At 38.8% G+C, this 22,837-nt stretch overlaps 1 protein-coding gene across 3 annotated transcripts in view; it reads left to right on the forward strand.

Annotated features, from left to right (window-relative positions):
- Window positions 1–491: 491 nt before the first annotated feature.
- Window positions 492–22,837, forward strand: part of Vps8 (VPS8 subunit of CORVET complex) — a 193,082-nt gene continuing 170,736 nt past the window's right edge. Inside the window, exons 1-5 of one of the 3 annotated variants that reach the window (XM_063261176.1) lie at window positions 492–623; window positions 10,967–11,200; window positions 11,971–12,039; window positions 18,311–18,441; window positions 20,273–20,366. In XM_063261176.1, the coding sequence (XP_063117246.1) occupies window positions 11,045–11,200; window positions 11,971–12,039; window positions 18,311–18,441; window positions 20,273–20,366 (450 nt within the window). In that variant the 5' untranslated portion in view covers window positions 492–623; window positions 10,967–11,044. Of the gene's footprint in view, window positions 667–10,966; window positions 11,201–11,970; window positions 12,040–18,310; window positions 18,442–20,272; window positions 20,367–22,837 lie in introns of all 3 variants that reach the window. The other 2 variants (XM_063261177.1, XM_063261174.1) reach the window with 2 other exon arrangements.

The following is a 22,837-nucleotide window of genomic DNA, read 5'->3' on the forward strand; positions in this document are numbered from 1 at the left end:
CACAGGAAGGGAACTCAGTTGTTAAACGGGCAATCTGTAGTAATTTTAGAATGTCTCCTTTATTTACAAGCATGTGCCTCTTACAATACTAATGTTAAAGTATTTTGCAGAGCAACATTGACGATAAATTACAAAATTGTTTTCTAATAGCATCAGTAGGGAATAGTTTTAAGTGAGTGTCTGTTGTCCTTACTGGTAATTGAAAAGTGGAGACCTTAAATTCGTCTTTTAGAAAAATTCGTTTATTTATTTGAACTGGTTTTAAATCCCAAAAGCCTTAAATCAACAGCCCTTGGTCTCTTTTTCTGAGAGCGAAGTGACTTCACTAACTTGGAGCTAAAAGACTTCCTTCTTTCATCTCAAGGACTGGTGTTCTTTGGTCTGTATCTCCACCTGTGACATTTCCAAACTCCCAAGATATTAATGACTTAGGCAGTCAGCTATGGCTGGCCCTTTAAATAGAGGCGTGGTCTAGACGCGCGGACCACCCAGGAGAACGGACCAGAACTTCGAGAAAGCGGAAGCAAGGCCTGCAGTGACAGATACCGCGCATGCGTGAGGCGAAGGCTGGGCGCGGGGTCACGTGGCCCTGGGGTCCAGGGCCGGAATGGCCGCCAGTGGAGGTAAATTGTGTCTGGAGAGCGGGCTAGCAGGGAGGTCCCTCAGGTGAGGGATTGCTCCAGGGTGGGAGGAGAGCGAGCGCCGCCAGATCTCTGAGCCCCGGTCTCTCCTCCGCGCTCCAGTGGCACGGCCTAGGGAGTTGCCGGAGCAGCCGGTGACGGGCCCTGGCTGGCCCGGCTGACTCGGGGACTGAGGGGCGTGTCCAGCATGAGCATTGGAACTGGGTCAGGCAGTTTCAGTTGCTGGTTCCAAACTGATGTGAAGCTGAGGGAGACAGGTGCCGCCCACCCCACGCTTTCTCTCGGGCAGGATCGATTTGCAGCCCGTGGGTCGGGATGGAGGTGGCCACCTGTCAGGATCCATGCGCGTCCTGCGGGTTGGTGCTCCTGTGTTTTCTGCAAGGTGCCTCTGGATGTGAGGGCAGCAGGATACAAAGTGGATCTCTAAAGTTCGAGGTCGCTCCAGTGATTTGGCTAGTTTTCCAGATGTGGCACTTGGGAAGAAGGGAAATCGCTGTCCAAAGTGCTTTGGGTGTACAGTGGGTGGGGTAGGCGTGGCATTGGATTATCTGGGATTTACGGGGAGCCTTCAGCCAGGCAGATCTCCTCTGTCCTCTTCACTCTCTCTAGACTGTTTTAGAGTACACAGCAAAGCCTGTTTCATCTGCAGAGCCCACTCTCCCACCTCCACCCAAACAAATATGCAGGTACACAAGCAAAATAAACATAGATGTTATCTCGTGGTGCCAGCTCAATTATAGACATCTGTGTTTGGGTGATAATTACATGCCAGCTGTGTCTATGCTACATTACACTCGTGTGTTTGAAGTATATCTAAGGTGGGAATGGAGGATCTACACATTTGTATGAGACATGGATTTGCTCATGATTAAATTTAAACAGAGAGTGGGTATTGAATTCTTTCAAAATAGCTGACCTGTACCATAGAATGCACACTAAAGATAAGTGGGGAAATTTTTTGTAACTACTGGATTTCATATGGTCGAAGAAACAGTTATATGTGAGAGAATTTTTCACATACCTCTAGCAAATAATACACTGATTTTTCTTTATAGGTCTCCTTTGTACATGGGGACTACCACCAGCAGGAGATTCTGTCTTCCAGAATATTGAGTGTTTTGATGATTTTTAGCTGTGTTCTACTATTCCATAGACATTTCAGCCATTGTGACAGCAAATACCAATTCTCACAGTTGTATATGTGACTGAGAATGAGGCTTTTTGAACTTAATACAGTATCAAACTTTTGATCTGTTTATGGGTTTCAGAGAGTTCAAGTGGCATCTTATATTGACCCCACTACCTTGGTGCCCTCTGTATATATTTGTGAAATCAAACCACTCAATTCTAAACTAAATCCTGATTTGTTTGAATTATCTTCACTTTATATAACATTACAGAAGTGCATTCTGTGTTTTGGCCAGAAAATGTAGATTTGCCTTGAATTTCTCACTGTTAGTGAATTTGTTAGATTTATTCTTGTGCAATAACACTTTTTAAGTCAAGGCTCTTTATGTCATAAATGACAGAAACACAATTCAAATGATCTTAAAAAGATTTATTGGCTTACAGACTTGGGCAGAGAGAGGGTGTCACAAAATCACTAAATGAGGTTCTTGTTGTACACCCCTCCTAAACACACATAAAAGACCTCTTAATTCCTTAGTCCCCAACTCTGTTTCTCTAATTGCAGGCCTCATTTGGTTCTATTATATAATCATCTGAAAGAGAGACTCCAGACAACTCCTATGTTACACCCTCCATGTACTAGAGAGAAAACTTCTGCTTTTCAATGTTTATGAATTCCAAGGAGGACCCTGATTGTCCAGATTGGTCATGAAAACATCATGTGCCTATTCTTCCTGCTACGTGGATAGGGTGCTTGATTGGCAGTCCCACCAAAGCCACATAGTAGGAGTGGAGCTTCTCAAAGGAAAGACAGTGAAGGTGCTGGGATGCTTTAACATTTTTTTTTCTCTGTGGTTCAGCAAGAAGCTCCCTGTTGCTCTTGTGGGAGGAGGCATAAATTTCTTGTTACTACATCCTTCTTGACATCTAACCAGGTGTAACTAAGATGATAATTTACTCAATTGAAATTAACAAAGAAGGCCACCATGTATTCTGCCTATACCTGAGTGGAATCCTATCCTTTGTACATTTAAGTTACGTGAATTCACCTACACCTGTTACGTGAAGAAGAGGGAATATAAGTCAGCCTGCACAAGGCTCATGTACTTCTTAGGGAGAGAGATTTTTATGGTAGTAGTAATTTACTAGAATCTGGAAATAAGCTATTTCTCTCATTCATAGCACTTCTCTCTATGCATTCAATAATACTAAGACATAGGTATTTGTATGCTTCCTTTTTACTACTATTCTGTGTTGTGATTTAGAATTAGATCCCTTTTCTAGAATGGATGCACCTTGCTTGTTTATGTATAAAAATTTGTAGTAGTAACTTAGCACTCTGTATAGGAAGGTCTCTGGTACTACTCTTTTCCTCCACTGTTTATGTTGTTCTGTGCTTATTTCTTAAGTTTTAAATGGTAACTCTTCTCATGTAAACATTACTGAGATAGGAAGAAAAATGTTTGGGCTTTTTCATAATGGTAGCTCCATACACACTGAGCTGTCGTTACCTAAATAATGCCTATTGTTGCCTAAATACACTTGTAGTTGAGAAGAATGTTGGGGGTCAAGTAAGCAGCCCACTCCAACCCAGTCCAATATATAGTAATATTGCATCTAATTCAAGTGTTTGGAAGTTCATGGATAAGGTGAAAGTTGAGTTCTCTAAAATAGCCCAGGAAGGAGTCATCTAGAGACTTACATGGTTTCTCAGAAAGCCAAACATGTCCAGTTTTTGCCCCATGTTGGAACAGCATACTGTTTATTATTTTTAGCACTTATGAACTAGTTTGTTTGTGTGTGAGGCTTGTAAGACCTGAAACTGACCAAAGGGATGGTAGAAATCTGGCGCCTCTTTTGTGCTCACTGCAAAGCGCATACTTAATGAGTAGAAATCTCTGGCTCTGTGTGAATCATTTCTTTTTTCTCTTGCTCTTTACCGAAGATAATAAATTCTTGTAAATTGAATAGATGTATAATACATTTTTATTGTTTTCATGTATAGGCAAAATTAATGGGAAAGAACATGAAACATTTGGTGTTATGGAGTTTGTTGTGTTATACATGAGCTAAATGTTCATTAACAACATTCTTGGGATTTAAAAGAGTCCCTCCTAGATACAAAAGATGAGACTTGCACAAGTGGAATTTTTGGAGTAAAGTGACTAACCATAGCTTAGCTTGAATGACCAGAACTGCTGTTTGAGGCTGTAAAAGCCAGTGGTATAGCTTAGCTGATTATCTGGGCAGAGAGGATGGATGGATGGATGGACTGACTGACTGACGGACTACTATGTAATTAGTGTGATGTAATTAGGCATTGGAAATACAGTGGTGAATAAAGCAGATCTTTGCTCTCATGGACCCTGTCAAAGGTTTCTTCAGACAATGAGGAAACAATTGTGGTGTGATTAGTGTGATCAAAGAGAACAATGTTATGGCTGCATTTAATAGGCAAGAGTTTTAGCTGATGCCTGATATATGACCTGTGTTGTTGACGAGTGTAATTACATAAAAGTAGGACTCAATTATAACTTAGCTTATTATGGCACAGATTGCAGATAATAAAATAGATATGCTTAATTCGCAACACAGGTGTTTTTGTCTTCTAATTCTTGTGTTAATCAGCAAATACCTCCTGAATGTCTACAACATAGTATGTAAATCAGTGAATCCAGTGATGTAGAAATGTTGGCCCATTCTCATTACCTAGTTAGAAGAAAAATCATAGTTAGCTAGGGTAAGTTAACTACTGAATCAAAATGAGGAAAATACCAAGACAATTTTGAAGAAGACATACCTTCTGGATTTAGGGAATTGTTAGGGACAGAAGAGGTCATGGAATGATCCAGTTTGAACGTGTTCCACAAGGAAAGAAGAAGGAAGAAACTCAGATAAATGTAGAGGAAAAGGAAAGGGAAGGTGAACCAGCTATAACAGACATGAAAAGTGGAAGCTATTCTTAAAGGATTTTGAATGCTATAGTATGTGTAGTTGTAAAGGAAGGAAGAAATGGGGACTCATAGATTCCATCCAGTTTGTATGATGTCTGGAATTATTAGGCTTAGAATTTGGAATTTTATCCTGTAGGCATTGGAGAACTGTTACAAATGAATCTTCCATTTACTAGAGAAAGATGATAGAAAATTAATAGAAGTTAACTGTATTATATTCTTTTCCATCACAAGATAACCATAAGACAGAGCAAAACAAAGAAATAGAAGAGTATAAATTTGATGAGGAAGGCCAGAGCAAAGCTAATACGTAACATTGTTTGCATGCATGAATTTTTGATACTTTTCTATCACAATAATAAATTTTTAAAAATGATTTTTTTGTAAAAAATATCTTATAATGATACTTTTAGAAGGAAAAGAATGTTGGAGAATTAGACAGGGTGCTGGACTTTGAGGATAACTGGGCATGTTTGTCATGATAGGAAATTTGTGACAGAGTTGCCTGGTAACCTGTCCAATGGAGGTCACATTGTAGAGTTCTTACTCATTTGGTCAGTGTGAAAAAGGGATGATTTTTGTTCGTGTAGTACATTTGTTTTTTTCAAAATGATCCTTGGTTGGGAATAATCTTATTGATTCAGAGGAAATAGTCTTGAGAATTATCAAAATGACCAGTAATCTTAAGTGTGAACTGTTATTAGTTTAACAGCATTCTTGGTCAACATAATTTTATGACATGCATTTTCTATCAGAGTAGTCTGATTTTATTCTAGAAGAGAATGAGAAATCGTTGATGTAATCTGCCGTGTTGTCTGCAGGTACTGTCTGGCATGCCATTCCTTTACGAACTATAAAAACACAGGATCACAATGATGGTTGAGTGAAGAACTAGTTGTAGAATTCCATGTCAAGAGGGAGGGATGTGTAGTTTGTCATCAGCCTTTATGCTGGGCTAACATGTAAGTGATGTCTGAGTGTCTGCCTCAAGGGTACAATATTATTGTGTGTTAAGCGTTTCATCATTGGCCTGTATATTATAATGAAGAGTTTACTCAATAAGATGAGAGCAACACCAACAGATGAGGGAGGGGTTAATATTTCAGAACATTGGAGATATGGTCAGGAATGAATTAATTATAGTTTATTAGTGTATTTGTTTCCTATTGCTGCCTTAACAAATTACCACAGATTTAGTGGCTGTAAACAATACAGATTTATTATTTCATAGTTTTGTAGTTCACCAGTCTGGCACTTGTGTCACCACAGTCAAGGTTTCAGGACAGGTTCTTTTTGAGTTCTAGGACAGGATTCATTTCCTTCTCTTTGGCACTTCTATAAGAAGCCTGCATCCTTCGAATACTGGGACATTTACTCCATCCTCAAAGCCTGCAGCATGCCTTCTCCCTGACTCTGCTTCTGACCTTGCTTTTTCTTATTTTCTGACACTTTTCTGCCTTTATCTTATACATTTAATGACCCATGTGATTACATTAGGCCCACCTGGATAATTCAGAATAATTTCCCATTTATGGGTCCTAATTTGATTATACTTGCCAAGTCCCTTTTGCTATAAAGTAGTATTCACAGGTTCTAAGAATTAGGTCTGGTTTTGTTAGACATCGCCATTCTTCCTACAGTGAGTAGGTTCAGGCATAGCCCCATTCATTTCAAAAATTGACAGAAACTCTTCTGGAGCTTTTCTTTTTAAAAGGAATCTGAGCATAGTAACTTTTTACTCAGCAGGTCTGTTTGGGTTAGAGAAATTTGCTAACGTGAAAAAGGAGTAACAACTGGTTAGTGACAAAGGAGGAACTAAGGATAGGAACAAATTTGACATCACTAACAAATATAGGCTAATGTTGATATGAGAAAACACCGAAACAGGATCTCAGAATGCTGGCAGAATAAGACACTTCTCCTGTCAATAATTAATAGTTTTTTTGTGAAGCGTCTCTGATAACTTGGCTGGGATCTGTCCTAATATTGGACAAATCCCTATCATTCAACTCAAGAGGAAACATACCTGGCTTCTGCACTTAGCACTAACCAGACCTTTACAGAAGTTCTGAATCTTGTTTTAGTCTTTAACTTTAGAAGAACTCAGAAATCTTGAGGATTATCCTAAATGCTTTACAGTCCTCGTTTCTTTACGTGAACCTTGCAAGATAGGTAGTTGAATTCCTGAGAGTTAGGTCTCTAAATTGTTTAAAAAAAAAAAAAAAAGGAGATGCGATGAAGGAGAGGCATGTTGCCCACATATCCACATTGCCAGAAGAGTATGGCTGGCCTAACTTTTTGGAAGACTAGAACCTGGGGCTTCAATAGTATCAGTATTTCCTTCCCTCCTCCGCCTTCCTCTTCCTTCTTCTCCATCTGCTTTTTAGAAAACAATGGCAATGGCACTTTCCGCTCAATTCCATTGCAATGAATCAAAGTGAAAGATCCCAGCTATCTCACGTAATCCCTTTTACTAGGGGCTTTTAATTGACAGCCTCCACAAGAAGCATTGCTTTGAAGGAGCCCTTCCCAGAACAAGAGGTCCAGTTCTGAGCGAATAACATAAATGTCCACACTCTTCCAATTTTCAGATGTAAAAATAAAGTGATTCAGAAAGGGTAGCCAAACTGACCAAAGTCACTGATAGGAACTGGTAAAATGTAGATTCAAATCTATTTTAGTGGTCTCTTTGGCATTTTTTTTCTTCATATCAGAGATTGAACTGTGACTGCAAGCTTGCCAGGCAGGCACCTGTGCTGCTGAGCTAAATCCCTGGCCCTGGCTTATTTTCTGTGTATTCACCACCCATCAGTGATGTGAAGGTTGGAAATGAAGTAGGGTAGCATGGCAGCATGAGAGTTTATTTTTCACGGAATGCTTGACACTTCAAATTGGTGTTTATAGAGCTGGTTTTGGAGCCTCTTAACTCCAGAGAGGATATTAAAAAAATTTGGTTCCATTTCTGAATTAGTTTGAAAAGACTGATGAAGTATGACACATTTTAGATTATTAAATTATCTAAATAGAAGATTTCTAAGTGTGGCCTTTTCTACTATTTAAAACACAAGAGGGTAAAAATCACTGTCCTTGGAAACCATTGCATATGAGTTGAATTATCCATGTTTCTTAAATGTAGCAGTTTTTGCCTAGTGGTACAAATAATAGTGAAAGACTATTAAAATTAATATTTCATGAGCCAGTTCAGTCTTCTTTGAAGAAAGGAATATAAATGCTCCTATTTGTGCTGCATTTGGCTCATTGCAAAGTAGTACATTTAGTACCTAACGTTGGAAAGATACTTTCAGTTGTTGCCAGGTACAGTGTGTTCTCAGTGATGTCTTATAGGAATATATTTGATAGGATGCATTTATAGGACAAAATAAAGAGTCTATTTTCTCTACTATATGAAAGAAATTAGTCTGCATTGGTAATATACCTAAAATCCTAAAAAGTTTGCTGTTCACGTTTTATAATTAGTAGCTATTTGTTTCTTTTCATGTGATAAAAATGAAACACTGAAGGAAGTGAAATTAATTGCAGGTACTGAAAAATGAGTTTCTGTGGATTAAATTGTTTTAGGCACATTGATTAAAAACATCTAGTTTCAGTTTACTTTTAACAAGTAAGTAAGCTTGGCCTTTTCTTCTTTTTTTCTTGTTTTTGAGACAGGGTCTCACTGTGTAGTTAGTTCAGGCTGGTCTTGAACTCCTGGCGATCCTCTTTGCCTTAACCTCCCATGTGCTGGAATTACAGGTGTGCGCCACTATACTTGGCTCTTTTTTTTTCTTTCAAGTCACTAAGGAATAGTAGTAAGAAAAGTTCCCTGTGGGACCCAGGGTTTGTGATTGTAGTTAGTGGTTTTTGTACCCCTGAGAGGAATGTGTGGTTTGGAAAGCCTTCACAGTGAATGTTGGGTATGTGGTACCGTGGTCCTCACTTAAGACCCCTGGTTGGTGTCTGAAACTGCCAATAGTACCAAGCCTTGTATAGCTGACTGCCAGGACCCATGTGTAATTGGTTTTGGGGTCCTCTGATGATACCAAGTTCTGCAGACATTTAAGTACTTTACATACAATAGCATAATCCTCACATACAACCTTTCTCGCATTCCTGTGTATATATAAATCATCTCCAGATTGTTTGTAATGGCTAACACAATGTAAACACTTTGTAAATAGTTTTGGTGTACTGCTTAGGAAATAATGACAAAATGAAAGAGCCTGTATATGTTCAGTACAGATAGTTTTTTTTTTTGTATCACATATTGAACTCAGGACCTCACACTTGCCAGGCAGGTGCTGTGTCTCTGAGTTATATCCCTGGCTCCTTTTTGAGTATTTCCTATCTGTGGTTGGTTGATTTGATGGATGTGGGACGCCTAGATATGGAGAGCCAACTCTACAATGTTTTTAAAAATATACTCATGGTAAAGTTTAGTATATACATTAGGCACACTAAGAGGTTGATAACTATGGTCATAAAGTGGAACAATTAGAAAAATATGCTATAATAAAAGTTACATGAGTGTAATCTCTCTTAAAATATCTTAGTGTATTATGCTTAACCCTTCTTTTTTTTTTTTTTTTTGTCTTTTTCTTTTTTATTGGTACCAGGGATCGAACTCATGACTGTCTACTTGCAAGGCAGGCGCTTATGCCGCTGAGCTAAATCCCCAGCCCCCTATGCTTAACCCTTCTAACAATGATGTGATTTGATACAATGCTTACATGGTGAGGTGAAATGAGGTGATTAACTTGTCACAGTTTTGCCACTTGAGATTCAGCAGTGAAACTAGCACAAAGTTTTCATTTTTCACTATTTCACAGGTAGAAGGTTAATTCTTACCATGGATCTTAGTAACCTTGCTTACGACATTTTTTATCTTTCCTTATTAAGTCAAGAACTTTCACCCTTTCACTTAAAGGAAACACTTTATGGCTTCTTTTTCCTATCTCCAAATTGCCAGGGCCACTACTCTTGCACTTTGGGGGCCACTGTGGTGTGAAGCACGGGTCCCTGGGATAGAAGTACTGTCGTTCCATAGTAGTTGACAGATCACCAGCACAGCTAGTCTGGCTAGTGGGCAGCTAGCATATTCAACATGGAAACCCAGCTCAGGGTGTTTCACCTTCCCAGTGGGATGGAGGAGAGTGATACCAGATGTCATCACACTACCCAGAGCACAGCACAGGCTAACAGTGATGAATTCTTTATTTCGGGAATCTTTCATTGTATGTTTTCAGATCATGATTGACTTCTAGTAACTGAAACCACAGAACGAATACTATACTATAGAAAATGCCTAGTCTAGGAAGAAAAAGACATTATTTTTATTAGTAGTGTTCTTATGACATTGTTTCTGTTTTCATATTTTCAAATTATTCCTTTTTTTTGGTACTGGGGACCAAATTCACAACCTTGTGCTTGCCAGGCAGGTGCTTACACCACTGAGCTAAATCCCCAGTCCTTGAATTATTCTAAAAGCAAAGCTAAGTAGATTTAAAAAAAAAAAAGGCCACTTGTAGCCTTATTGAAACACTGTCTAAAACATTAAAAAGAAAATTCATTAAGTGTATAAGAATTTTAAAAATATGTATTTTTAGTTTCTTAGAAAAAGTTTTACAAGTATGTCAAATAATTTGTTTTTTGATACAGCGTTCTTCTCTGGAGCTGTAAAATATATAAAAAATATAATTTCTAGATTTTTCAGTTTCATTTTTCTCTGGAAAAGTATGCTTCCCTGTGATTAGTTTTCTTCTAGAAATCCCTGAAAGTTATTTTATCCACAGGTCATTATTCTCTCTTTTAATAGATCTGAACCTTTAGATTAACAAATTACTTATCCTTGTTGTCTAAACTAAGCTCTTGGGGCATTTGAACCTCCAAGGCAGTGCCAGCAACCAAGCTATCTTATGCATTTGTCTCCAGGGGAGCCAGAGAACGGCCCTGAGGTTTGGGAAGGTCGGGAAGCCTGTAATTGCCTCCCCACAGCTTTTGGCACCAGCTTACCCTCATGTTGTTAGGTACAGAAATCTTGCTAGAACCAAGTCTAGTGGCCAAGCTACTGTTTCATGATTGTCATTATTAACACACAATATAGATAGAAAAAGTATCAGTTTCCCAAACCAAGTAAGTTTGTCTGGCCAAGTAAGTTTTAGAATGTCCAGTGGACAAAATAAAAATCTAAATGATTTGTTCTTTTCTTTTGCTCTTTTTTTTTTTTTTTAAACAATCATAATTCAGGTCATTATGATCTAAGGCCAAAAACACAACAGTCAAACACGTGCTTGGATTGATTGAATACAGTTATTAAAAGCAAATATGGAAGATGAACCAGATCATGACAATGTGGAGCAGAATCTCTGTGTCAAGACTACTACTGAAGAAGAGCTGAATAAGTCTTTTAACCTAGAAGCTTCACTTTCAAAATTCTCTTACTTAGATCTGGACAAGGAACTGGAGTTGAGAAATGATTTGGTAAGAGTTGAGCTTTGGACGAGTGATGAATTCTTAAATGAAGTTTTGCTTCTACTGTCTTTTATGATCCAGACACTCTCAGCCTGTTAGTTTTGTATGGGTTAGTGGGAGCATGTGTACAGTTTTATGAGCTGCTGTTCCCCTTCATTTGTGTGAAATATGGAACACTTTGATTCATGTCATTAGAATATTGTGATAATCCATTTTAGAGTTGGAGATGCTGTGTACAGCATGTTAAAGGACCCCTCAAGGGCACAGAGCTATTGTTAGATTTAGAATTCTTATCTCACACAGCAACTTTTTCTCCAGTGGTTAAACACTATATTAATGGGTTTCTGTGACTATGTAAATAAGTTACTTGACCTAGTTATCTCATTATCATTTGTGAACTAACTAAGAAGTGTGATGTCAGACTTTGGCGGATCACTAATAACTTGGTTCTAAAGTTAGGAGATTAGGTGTTGTCATAAGGTGGGATGTTCTGTTATGTTGAAGAGAGCTGATGCCAGAGTCCTTAACAGGACTTTTCTGTTTGTAAAGGATTGTATGATAATGTAGTGTATGTTTACATGTTTTCAGTAGTCAGTGTGCAGATAAGAAAGTTAACAAATCTATAGTCTTTCAGTCTGACTCATTGTAGATTGCTGAGTTGACTACTGGATCAGTTTTATGGTCAGATTGTCTTGTAATTGATACTTGGTTAAAACACCCTTACAATTTTAAGGGAAAAGGCATTATATTGTGGGGATTAATTTCTTTTCTTTATTTAGATTGATGACAAGGAGTTTGATATTCCTCAAGTTGATACTCCTCCGACACTGGAAAGCATACTAAATGAAGTAAGTAAAATTAAGTCATCATTCTCATTTGTGGTATTGATTTTTAGTACTTTTGAGTTAGTTATAGTATAGATAGCTATGTGTACAGTATCTAGTATTGTAGCCTCTAGTGACGTGTCAATTTAAAATTTAAATTAATTGCAATTAAATAAAAATTCCATTTGTCAGTGGCACAAGTCGCATCTCAGATGCTCAGTAACCTCATGTAGCTGATGTGTTCTATAGTGGGCAGCATAGATACAGAACAGTTCCATCACTGCAGAAAGTTCCATTGGATAGCACTGGTCTAGACTGTGAACTTCTCGGGCAGAAACCAAGGAGAAGGAGAAAACGTCTCCTTCATTTTTGGAATCTCTGTGGCCAGCATAATACCTCATCTGAGGCAGACTTCAAAAATCAGGGCTGGGGGTATAGCTTAATAGTAGAGTGAATGCAAAGCATGCATGAAACCTTGGATTCAGTCCCTTGGATTCAATAAATGTAGTTTATTAAGTGAATTGAAATCTTATGTTCATGTCACTTTTGAGATTTGTATTATGTGTTTATAATGATTAGCTATCTTGACCGGTAGTATTCAGACAGCTCATCCTGATACTAAAGAGCATCTTGCAACCTTGTAGTGAGCTTCTTCATTCCTCTGCGTGAAGGAAATCAAACCTCCACTGTCTGACTTAAGAATACCATCTCTAGTAAAAAGCTTCTCAGCTTTGTGAATGGGTAGATCAGAAGGAACTCGGGGGAGGAGGTGGCTGGTGAGGTGTGCTGGTTTCTGTGCACTGCTGACAGCTCTTCACCTCAGTCTTTTTGACCTTTTGAAAACTTGCTTCAGACTTTTCTTGGAGGTCTCAGCTTCTAATCTGAGGGAGACCTTTTATGTATAAATCTATTTCAGATCTGTTATTTCGTTTCCTAAAAGGCAAGCTGCAAAGGTTCCCCATTGGAAATGCCCACTGATGCTGTACCCCTGAGTGAGCTGGGCTTCTACTCTCTACCTATATTTTTAGGGTAGCAGGCAGTGCTTCCTAAGATGCAGACTACTTTCTCTATGAATTGTGTCTTTTTCTTTTCTTTTGTGGCTTTGATTTCTCCTTTTTTGTAACAGTTTGATGTTGCTGTCACTTTGAATGTACAGTATTTTAACTTCAAAAATGCTCTGTGTGATCTATGCTAAGGCTTAACCACTTTTAGTTTTGAGAAGTGGTGTTTGGCCCTGAAAGTACTGTATAACAGTGAAAGGCCTTTACTATTTCTAATATGGATAGAGTGTCTTTATTCAGAAGTGAAGAGACCAATTTTAGTCAGTTTTATTAATGTGGTCTTAATCACATTCTCATTTCAGTTATCTTAAGTGTGAAATAAAAACAATCCCGGAGGACTTTCTGTACCACATTTGTACATTTTTATGTACTATGGTACAGAAAATAATGCTCATCGGAATGGGACTGTGGTTTGTAATGAAGGCAGGCTGACCTTGCACGGCTTTCTTATCTCTGAGTAGCAGTAAGTCTTGTCATTATTGGTTTACTGAGAAGATAATACTGTTATCATTCTCAGTGTGTTTGCTGCTTCTTATATTTGGGTTATGGCGTTAGGCGCTGGCATTATAAAGTACTATATGACTCTCTTAGTCCTTGAGAGAGAAATGTGACTGGAAATTGGCCAACCTTTATACCTCCAGGGTACTAGAGAAGTAGATAGGTGAAAGAAAAAATAATTTCAGTTGTAGGTCATTAATGGAGACTGTAAGGAGGGAGCAATATTAAAATGATTTTTCAGAAAGAAGCTCAGAAATGTAAATAAGCCCTTGCTCCAGGCTATGTGGGTATGTGTATTCTACAATGTTCATTAATATCAACCTGAAGAAAGGCTGGGAAGAAATGGACAATCAAGACATTTAAAAGAAAACGGAAAGCTAGAAATTACCGAGACATCTGAGATCTCAGAACTTAGGGCATGGAATAAAATTACTAGGCCTTGTTGTTCTTTGAAATGGTGCTGCCTTTGAAGTTTTTAATTTTGAAATTCCATTCTGTAGCCCAGCACCCCCCTTTCCTTTACTTCATTAAACCTATTCTTTGTCCTCATCAAGACCAAGTCTTTCGATCCTTCTAGTCTCCCAGCCTCCACTTAGCTGCAGTTTACTTCGGTCTCACTGTTGCATTCTGTAGCAAGAAACATCTTTCCAACTCTTCATTTGGTGTACAGCATGCACACAGAAGGGGCACAGGCCACAGGAGTACAGCACGGTGAACTTTACAGTATTAACAGCCCAGAAAGCTAGAACCCAGGAAGAAGCCAAATCTTACTGGCACCCTGAGAAGCACCTCCCTATAGCCCTTCAGCATCCAACCTCTGAATAATTCCTTTTCTACGTTCTTCTAGCCCTGCTTCATTTGTCTGTTTGAATGTTACATACACAGAATAGTTTACTTTTGGTAGTGTGCATGGAATAGGTTTTCTTCTGTGTCTGACTTATTATCAGTATTTGTTTTTAGGTCTGTTCATATTTTTAATTCATTTCATTGCTTTAAAATATATATATATATATATATATACAGACACACACACACGTTATTTGTTCATTCTGTCATTGATAGACGTTTATGTAGTTTCCGGTTTCTGCCTAATGTAAAGAGTGCTGCTGAGAATACTCTTACTCCTTTTTGTAGTCACGTCTTTGGTGTTCACACATGTGCACACACTTTTGGAGGCCACATGTCCAAGAGTAGAACTGCTGAGTCATCAGGGATGGTTAGAGTCAGCTGTCCTGAATACTACCATGGTTTTCAAAGTGGCTGTTACTGACATAGACTCCCGGGAGTAACACCTGAGTGTTCTGGTTACTTACATACTTGTTAGCATTTGAATTTTTCTGTCTTTTTTTTACTTAGGTCTTTCATGGTCATAGGCATATAGTAGTATCACATCATGGTTTTAGTTTGAATTTCCCTGAAGACTGATAAAGTTGGGCACCTTGACATATGTTTTGGATGTTTGAATATCTGTTTTGTGAATTGCCTTTTCATGTTTTTAGCTTACTTAATTCTGTTTTGATTTTTAAGAAGGTGATTTATAAAAGGTCTTTTATATGCTGGTACAAGCTCTTTCTTTATTAGGTGTATTTATTGCACATACCTTCTTCTGTTCCCTAAGATACCTTTTATTCTACTAGTGGTTTCTTTTGGCAGATAGAAGTTCTTAATACAGTTCAGCTTATTAAATTTTTCTGTTATGGTTTTTTTGTATCTTAAAATTTTGCCAGTTCCAAGGTCATGATGATGTTATCATATTTTGTTCTAAAAGTTTTATTGTTTTACCCTTCACATTTATATATGTAATTGTTTGGAGGGTGTGCATGCGTGTGCTAGATACCGTTTACTGTAAGGGTATTCTTGTCTGTGGTGTTACTTTCGTTTCAAATCCCATGTACATATTTGTGTGGATCAGATTCTGCCAATCCGTCTATACTTGCCCCAGTGCTTAAATCTTTATAATAGGCCTTGGCATCTGGTAGTTTAAAACCCTCCTTATTGCTGTCCTTTGACATTGCCTCGCTTATTCTTGGTCTTTCGTATTTCCATGTAAATTTTAGAATTAGGTATTGGTTTACACACATAGACACAACTGAAATATGAAAGGATTATGTAGGTTTTACGTGTCAGTTTGGGGGAAAGTGATACGTCTATTATGTAGCAGTAGTTTTAAATTCAGACGAGATCGGGGCGTTCAGGGTGGTATGGCCGTGGACAGTAGTTTTAAATTCAGTCTTGACATTGTTAATTCTTTTTTCTCCACTTTTTCTTTCACTTATCTTGCAAACCTGGCTTAACTTTGCTGCTCTATTTCCTTTAATTATGTCCCCAGGCTACTTAAAATCAAGTAAGGTTTTGATCATCTCTCTTACTTAAGACCTTGGCGCTACAGTTCGTATTTCTGAATTATTTCCTTTCCCTTTCCTATAGCAATCGTTCCAGTCTTTGACAGCTCTTAAGTAACAGTATCTCCTTGCCAGTGTTAACCCCGCTCCTAGTAGATTTGTGCATGTAGATACCTGAAAAGCAGTTGCTAAAGACACGGATTTGAGTCATTCTTATAACATGGTACTGAAAGCTGTCGATATGAACAAGTTTAATCTTACAGTGGATGTGTCCTGTGGAAACAGCTTTAAAGTTTGACTGAGTCGAAGCTAGAGAACATGACCACAAGGGTCCGTATAAATTGGAAGAGAACCAGGAAAGAGAGATTTTAGAGGAGGTCAAGATTAGTTAAAAAGTAAAGCAAGTTTCGAGAAGCAGGGAATATTCAGTGGTGTTAAATGATACGCGGAGGACAAGAGAATAGGAACGGAAAATAGGCTAGGGGATTTCGCTGGTCACTTCTGCCGAGGTTAGTAGTCAGGAGATGGAATGCGTGAAAATGGAGAAGACCATAAGCTATTCATTCTTTCAAAAACATGGTCAGAAAATGTAAAGGCAGAAGGTACCCAGCGGCAAGAGCAGGAGGATCAGGACATTCCTCATGAACGTCTGCCAGTCAGAGTCAGCTTGTCCACAGTCTGCGCCTCATCCCGCTCCCTGCTATTTCTCTGCCTTCTTAGCCCAATCAGTGGTATCATCTTTTGTTTAGTTGCTAAGCTGGAAACCTTGGAATCTTTGACTTTCCCTTTATCTGTCCTTTTTTCTTCACTGAAGAGGCCTTTTTTTTTTTTTTTGGTATGGGGAATCGAATTCACATCCTTACACTTGCCAGGCAGGCTCTGTGCTACGGAGCTACATCCCTGTCCCGAAGGGGACTTTTTGACTTTGTCTCTGTATTGCCTCTTTCATCATTCCCTATTGACTTCTGTTACATTCCTAGGCTGGACTCTCCTTTCTATCCTTAATAATCTCCCTGGAGTGGCCCTCTTTCTGGTGCTTAATAATCTCTCTGCTTCTGTCTTTCTCTTTACCCTGTCTATTCTTTATACTGCTCCATTTATCATTTGAAAACACAGTCCCTTTTGTATCTTTCTACTTTTAAAGGTATCAGTTATCTTCACACTACTTACTACATATGGAATACTATTTCATTAAACTGGTGAGTGCTGGTTCTCTTCCAGCAGTGTCCTAGGAAGATGGCTGCAGTGGTGGACAGGATAGACCTGGGCCTTGCTGCGGTCTAGCTTAATGAAATAGATAGCTTTTATCATTTGGGTCCTACCTTATCTTTCACGTTATGAAATCAGTGTGTCTGCATATGCTTTTTTCTGTCCAGAATGCCTTTTTTTCCCTATCTGCCTGTTATATTTTTCACAGTAGACTATTTATAGTCCAGTAATATTTGTTTAATCAACCTTTTCTTCTAATTAACTAGTAAAGCGTCTATATAGGTTTGAATTTTAAGAAATATTCTGCAGCACCCCTTCTGGGTATTTTCCTGGAAGAATTGAAAATATGATACCACAGTGATATATGTGCACCCATATTTACAGCATTACAATTTGTAATAGCTAAATCTTGGAAACAACACAAATGCTCATCAACTGAGGAATGGATAAAATGATGTGATATTTTTATGTAATGGAATACTACTCTGCTCTAAAGAACAGTAAACTCAAGGCTTAGAAACCATAGAAACTATGCAACTAGAAACTGGAAAAAATGCAACTAGAAACCATACTCATAAGTGAAATAAACCAGATTTGCATGTGTAAACACCATATTTTCTCATTAGTGTAAAAAACTGAAAGAGTAAATAATATCCAAAAGTTATAATAAATATAGTAAAAGGGAAAGAAACTACTTAAAAGGAAATTATATTGTTTGATCAATCTTGCATATCTGTATATGGTTGCCTGAGAATTACTTTGAGGATAACAATATGCAATATAACAACCATTGTTAAATTCCTATCACCTTATTTTGAAATCCTGTATCGTCATTGTTTTTGCTGTTATTGTTATCAACATTTTGCTTTTGTTGTTTTTTAATTGCTTGTTTGCTTGTTCATTTTTCTGTTTTTTTCTCTTTAAAATAAAATATTCTGCAGCTAACAGCGATCTGTACCATCTCTCTTGATTCCTATCAAAATTTTTTTTAGCATTAACTCTTTGTAGAGAGTGATGTCTGTGTAGAGTTAAAATTTCATTTTGTGCTCTGATTCTGGCAAAGAAGAATGAATGGAATAGTGAGGAGCAGAAGTAAATGCTCGAATGTTTTGGGGAAACCCATTATGCCTATCTGACTTGTCTCAGGGCATCTTGAATTTATTATTGTATCTTTTTCCAATTTAGACTGACGATGAAGATGAGTCTTTTGTTCTCGAGGATCCCACGTTGTTAAACATTGATGCCATTGACTCACACTCCTATGATACTTCATCTGTGGCAAGCTCAGATAGTGGTGACAGGACCAACCTAAAAAGGTAAATGTTCATGTAAATCGCTTGCATATGGCTGAAGTATTTAATCATTCAAATTGTCACTATCTCTACACCATACAGAATGGTCTGTGGAAGCCCTGCATGGGACATTCAAAGGCCACTTGTGTGGCCACACAGTGCTGATTACACCCTCAGGATTTCAGCACTGTTGGGAGAGAAGACATAAAGGCGGGCATTATGACTGCTGTGTTTAGAACCCCCACTAGGAAGCTATAGCAATAGCCAGGGCTCCCCAGCAACAGCAGAGCCCTTAGATGGAGCATAAGTCACATGTGACACACAGTGTCTGTGGGGGAATGTGGAGCATGATCCACCTTGCGCTCCCCCCCCATTCTTCAAGGTCAGCTTCCCATTACTTCACTCCTTCAGAGTGAGTTCAGAGGAGAAGCACAGAGATGATTAAAGATTTGGGAGAAAGACATCTGATCCTAAAGAACTTCAATTTCGGCTGCTTTTCATTCTGCAAGTTCTTGGAAAGGAAACATGCGAAGGAAAGAGAAGTAGAGGAAGAATAATGTAAATACTTTATTGAATTCATGGGTAACCTTAATATTGATCAAGTTACCTATGTATTTGTCCTCTTTTTCTTAAATTTTGCCTTGTCAGTGCTGTTTTGTTTAGCTTGGCATCTCTAAAAGGAGGTTTGCTGTATGGCATGTTCCGTTGTCCATCACTGTGTCCTCCAGGTGAATAACTGAGGTGTCTTATCATTATCTAGTCACTACCTGCTTACCACCTGGGCTACTGTCTCGTTGCTTTGGTAATGAAGTCAGAAGTCTTTCACGTGGTGTCAGCCTAAGCCCATCTTACCGCTTGGGCTCATCTCTGCGCACTTCCATGCCTTCTCCAGTCCACGCTTGTGTGCACTCACGTTCCCCAGCAGAGTGCATACCTTTCCGTCGTCGTCCGTTCATGCTGCTTGCCAGACATTCATCGTGCATTCATTTGCTAGTCATTCATCGATGCCACATCAGACGTCTTCTCTTTTCTACAGCTGTCCCTGATAACTCTTAAATAAACAGGGTTTTTTTTTCTTTCCCACTTGCATTTCTTTACTGCTGTATTCATCTTTCTATTCTAACATTTATCTTGTAAGCTGCCGATCAGCCCCAGCAGCTGTTATCTTAAGATTCTTGCCATGGGAACTGTGACTTTCTTCGTTTTGTACCCTGAGCATACTTTTAGTCATACAGGGAAGGTGTTCAGTAATGTTTGGTAAAGATAATGGTTAGTGCAAAGTGAAAGGAGCGGTTACTAGGAGCAGTAGAGGGGGAAAACTGAGAGATGCTTAGTTGAAGAACAGGAGGGATAGTCTGACAGGGAGGGCACGATGACAGGCAGGGTGGGAAGGCACGTGGAAGTGGTGCCCACATGCAGGGCAGAAGGAGTGGTCCGTGGTAGCTTCCAGAGAACAGGAGAACCTGAGGTGCTGGGTGAGGTGGCAAAGAAGGGTTTAATCAGTGGGCACGGAATGGTGACTGCATACATTTTCCTTCTTGCACTTCTCTGAGGTTCAAGATAGGTTTAGTACACGTTATAGTATGTAACTGTTAGGTATTTATTCATTCTTTCCCTGTCTCTCTCAATTTGGTACTGGGGATTGAATCCAGGGTACCATGCATGTTAGGCAAGTACTCCACCACTGAGCTGTGTGCCCAGCCTTTCACCTTTTTGTAAAACAGAACTAACAGGACAGTATTATTTTCTGCTTTTCTTGTCTTCGTATTTTTCCCTTTCAAAGCATTGAAGTCCTGTTCTCTTCTTTTTAAAAAATCTGTTCTTAAACATTTTCTTTTCTTTCTTTCCTTTTTAGGAAGAAGAAATTACCTGATTCTTTTTCACTCCATGGCTCAGTTATGCGACATTTACTTCTGAAGGGAATTTCTGCCCAGATAGTATCTGCAGCTGTAAGTATTTTGTTCTTTTCTTCCAGCTTTATAACCTGCAATGGCATAATGAAGTAGGAATGAGCATAAAACAAAGCATAGCTCTTCTCTTGGCCCGGGGCTTAAGAAAAATAGAATCTGGCTTTCGTGATTTTTGTGTGATTATTGTCAACTCATAAGACACAGCTACGCATCTTGATATAGAAATTAACGCAGTCACAGAAAAAGGGTCTGCTTGGAGATCCTTTTGGGTGTACTTAAGTGACATGTGGCAGCAGTCTCACAGACACTGCCTGCTTTCTCCTTACATTCCTTTGCCGGTTAGTTGCCATTGTGTGTGTTTGGTTTAGAAAGAATTTTAAAAAAACTTTTCTTATGCAGAAATGATCAGAATCTTTTACAACTGAATGACTTTTGTAAGTTTTAAGTCTTTTCGCATACCTTACTTATTCTCACAACTTTGCAGGTAGGTAAAGCCTTCTCCTAGTTAACAAATGAAGAGATAGGCTCAGAGGGGCCATGTTCACTTGTAAGCATCATTTAGTTTGGACCAGAAATAGATGTTTTGGGTCTTCAAGAGGACAAGAGGTTGATACAGAAGTGGCATCATGACACCAATATTGCACTGTAATTTCAGGTTCATCAGGGAAGGCTCTTACTGCACATGTGAGAAAGAAAGTGTTCACTCTGGGCAGCCGATACATCCTGACTCAGCTCATGTATCATGCAGTAGGTTTAAATAGATGGTCAAGCTGTGGAGGCAAGCTGGGCAATTGCCCTTCCTATGCTAGGTGGGGAGTAACTCATATTTGCCAGAATGGGAACCACCTGTGGAAGATTACATTTCCATGACGTTTTCTGAATTTAATCCTTATGTAGGTGATGAAATTCATTCTTTTCAAAATCAAGATGAACCAGAACAGTCATTTGACCCACCTGTGCAGTTTTAAAAATATTTTGAATAATGGAGACTGAGCTAAAACTCAGACACTGAACAATGATTAGATAAATCTGTTATTTAAAAGGGTTTCTCCGCCCTCTCTAAGAACAGGGAAAAATTCTAATAAATCCCAGAGTGTTTGCATTCTGTTCTTATTTCATTGCTATGGCTGAGCTCCTTTGGTATGCTAAAATGAAAACTGCTTTTCCTGTGAGAGTCATCACATGGTGCCTTCCTAATTTTGGATTACCAGCCCAATTTAAGCTGCATGCTTTTTCTGTGATGGTTGGTTTATTAACATGTAAAGCTAGTTACAGTTTTGGGTGTTTCTCCTGAATAATGCCTTCAGCCTGATGGGTAGTTATGTTATCAAGACTTCTTGGGGCCTTGTTCATCACAGGTGTGGAGTCTCAGCATGAAAAACACATAGGAGAGGTGAAGGTTTTGGAGTTGTGAACCTCATTGTTTAATTTTGGAATTTTTTCTCAAGGTTATATGACGTGTCAAATTAACCTTTTAAGAGTTTTTATCATTTTAATGAATAACTTTAAGGTGTTACAAACACCTTAGGTGCAGGGCTTTTTCAGAAATGCATCAAATACGAAACAGTCTCCTGAGGCGCCTGTTAAAATGTGGGTTCTGAAGGACCATCTCAGATCTGCTGACCTGGAATCTAGCAGGGTGGTGTGGGACTCTGCAGTTTAACAGGCATCCCAGGTGATTGTAATGTAGTCTGGCTTTTGAGAACCACTATCCTCAGATGTTGCAGCACCAGTACTAAAATTCCTCAGTCTCTAAGATGATTCCCACATCTGGGCTTTTCAGCTTTTGAAGTTAGTCAGGTGACTTGATTTCATTATTCAGGTTCCATTTTGAATACAGTTTATGTTTTTCATCTGCTATCTCATTCCTCATTTTCCATGTCCAGGATATAAATCAGCCATTTATCAAATATTTATTGCATGCATCTTAATTGTGAAGCATTGTGTTAGCACGCGTTACTCACACGTGCGGGCACACGCACACTGCTCACCTGTGATGCTGAATGCGTCTCCTCTGGAGCGTTGCACACGGCAGCCGTGGCGATGGTTCTGTGTGCTATTTCTGTACGCCTTTGGGTTGGTACCCAGGGAGCTCCACATCGAGGAAACGGATTCTGAGAGTATAATAAACATTTGTCCACATTGGCAGGGACAGACAGAACGGATGTAGAAGTGATATCCTGGCCTGGGAAACATGGAGTTTGGACACAGTTCTAGCTCTTACTGAGTAGCCTTGAGGAAGTCAGTTAACTTCTTTGCCTTTCTATCTTTCCACATTGAAGAATCAAATAGTATGAATTATGTGTGTGAACACTCTTTGTTACTACAGTGCTGTATTACTGCAAGCCGCTATTCTTTACAGCTGTTTAAGTATCAGAATGTTTAAGTATCAGATAGATGCTCATCTTCATACAATTGTTTTATATTTAATTTGATCCTCAGGACAGCTGAGGTAAGGAGGGCAGTTTCTTTGAACAAATGAGAACACCCACACCCAGGAAAGTTAGGTG

This window comes from Cavia porcellus, unplaced genomic scaffold (genome assembly GCF_034190915.1).
Source record: "Cavia porcellus strain 051 isolate PalLab524CR breed Dunkin Hartley unplaced genomic scaffold, mCavPor4.1 scaffold_14, whole genome shotgun sequence".
NCBI lineage: Eukaryota > Metazoa > Chordata > Mammalia > Rodentia > Caviidae > Cavia > Cavia porcellus.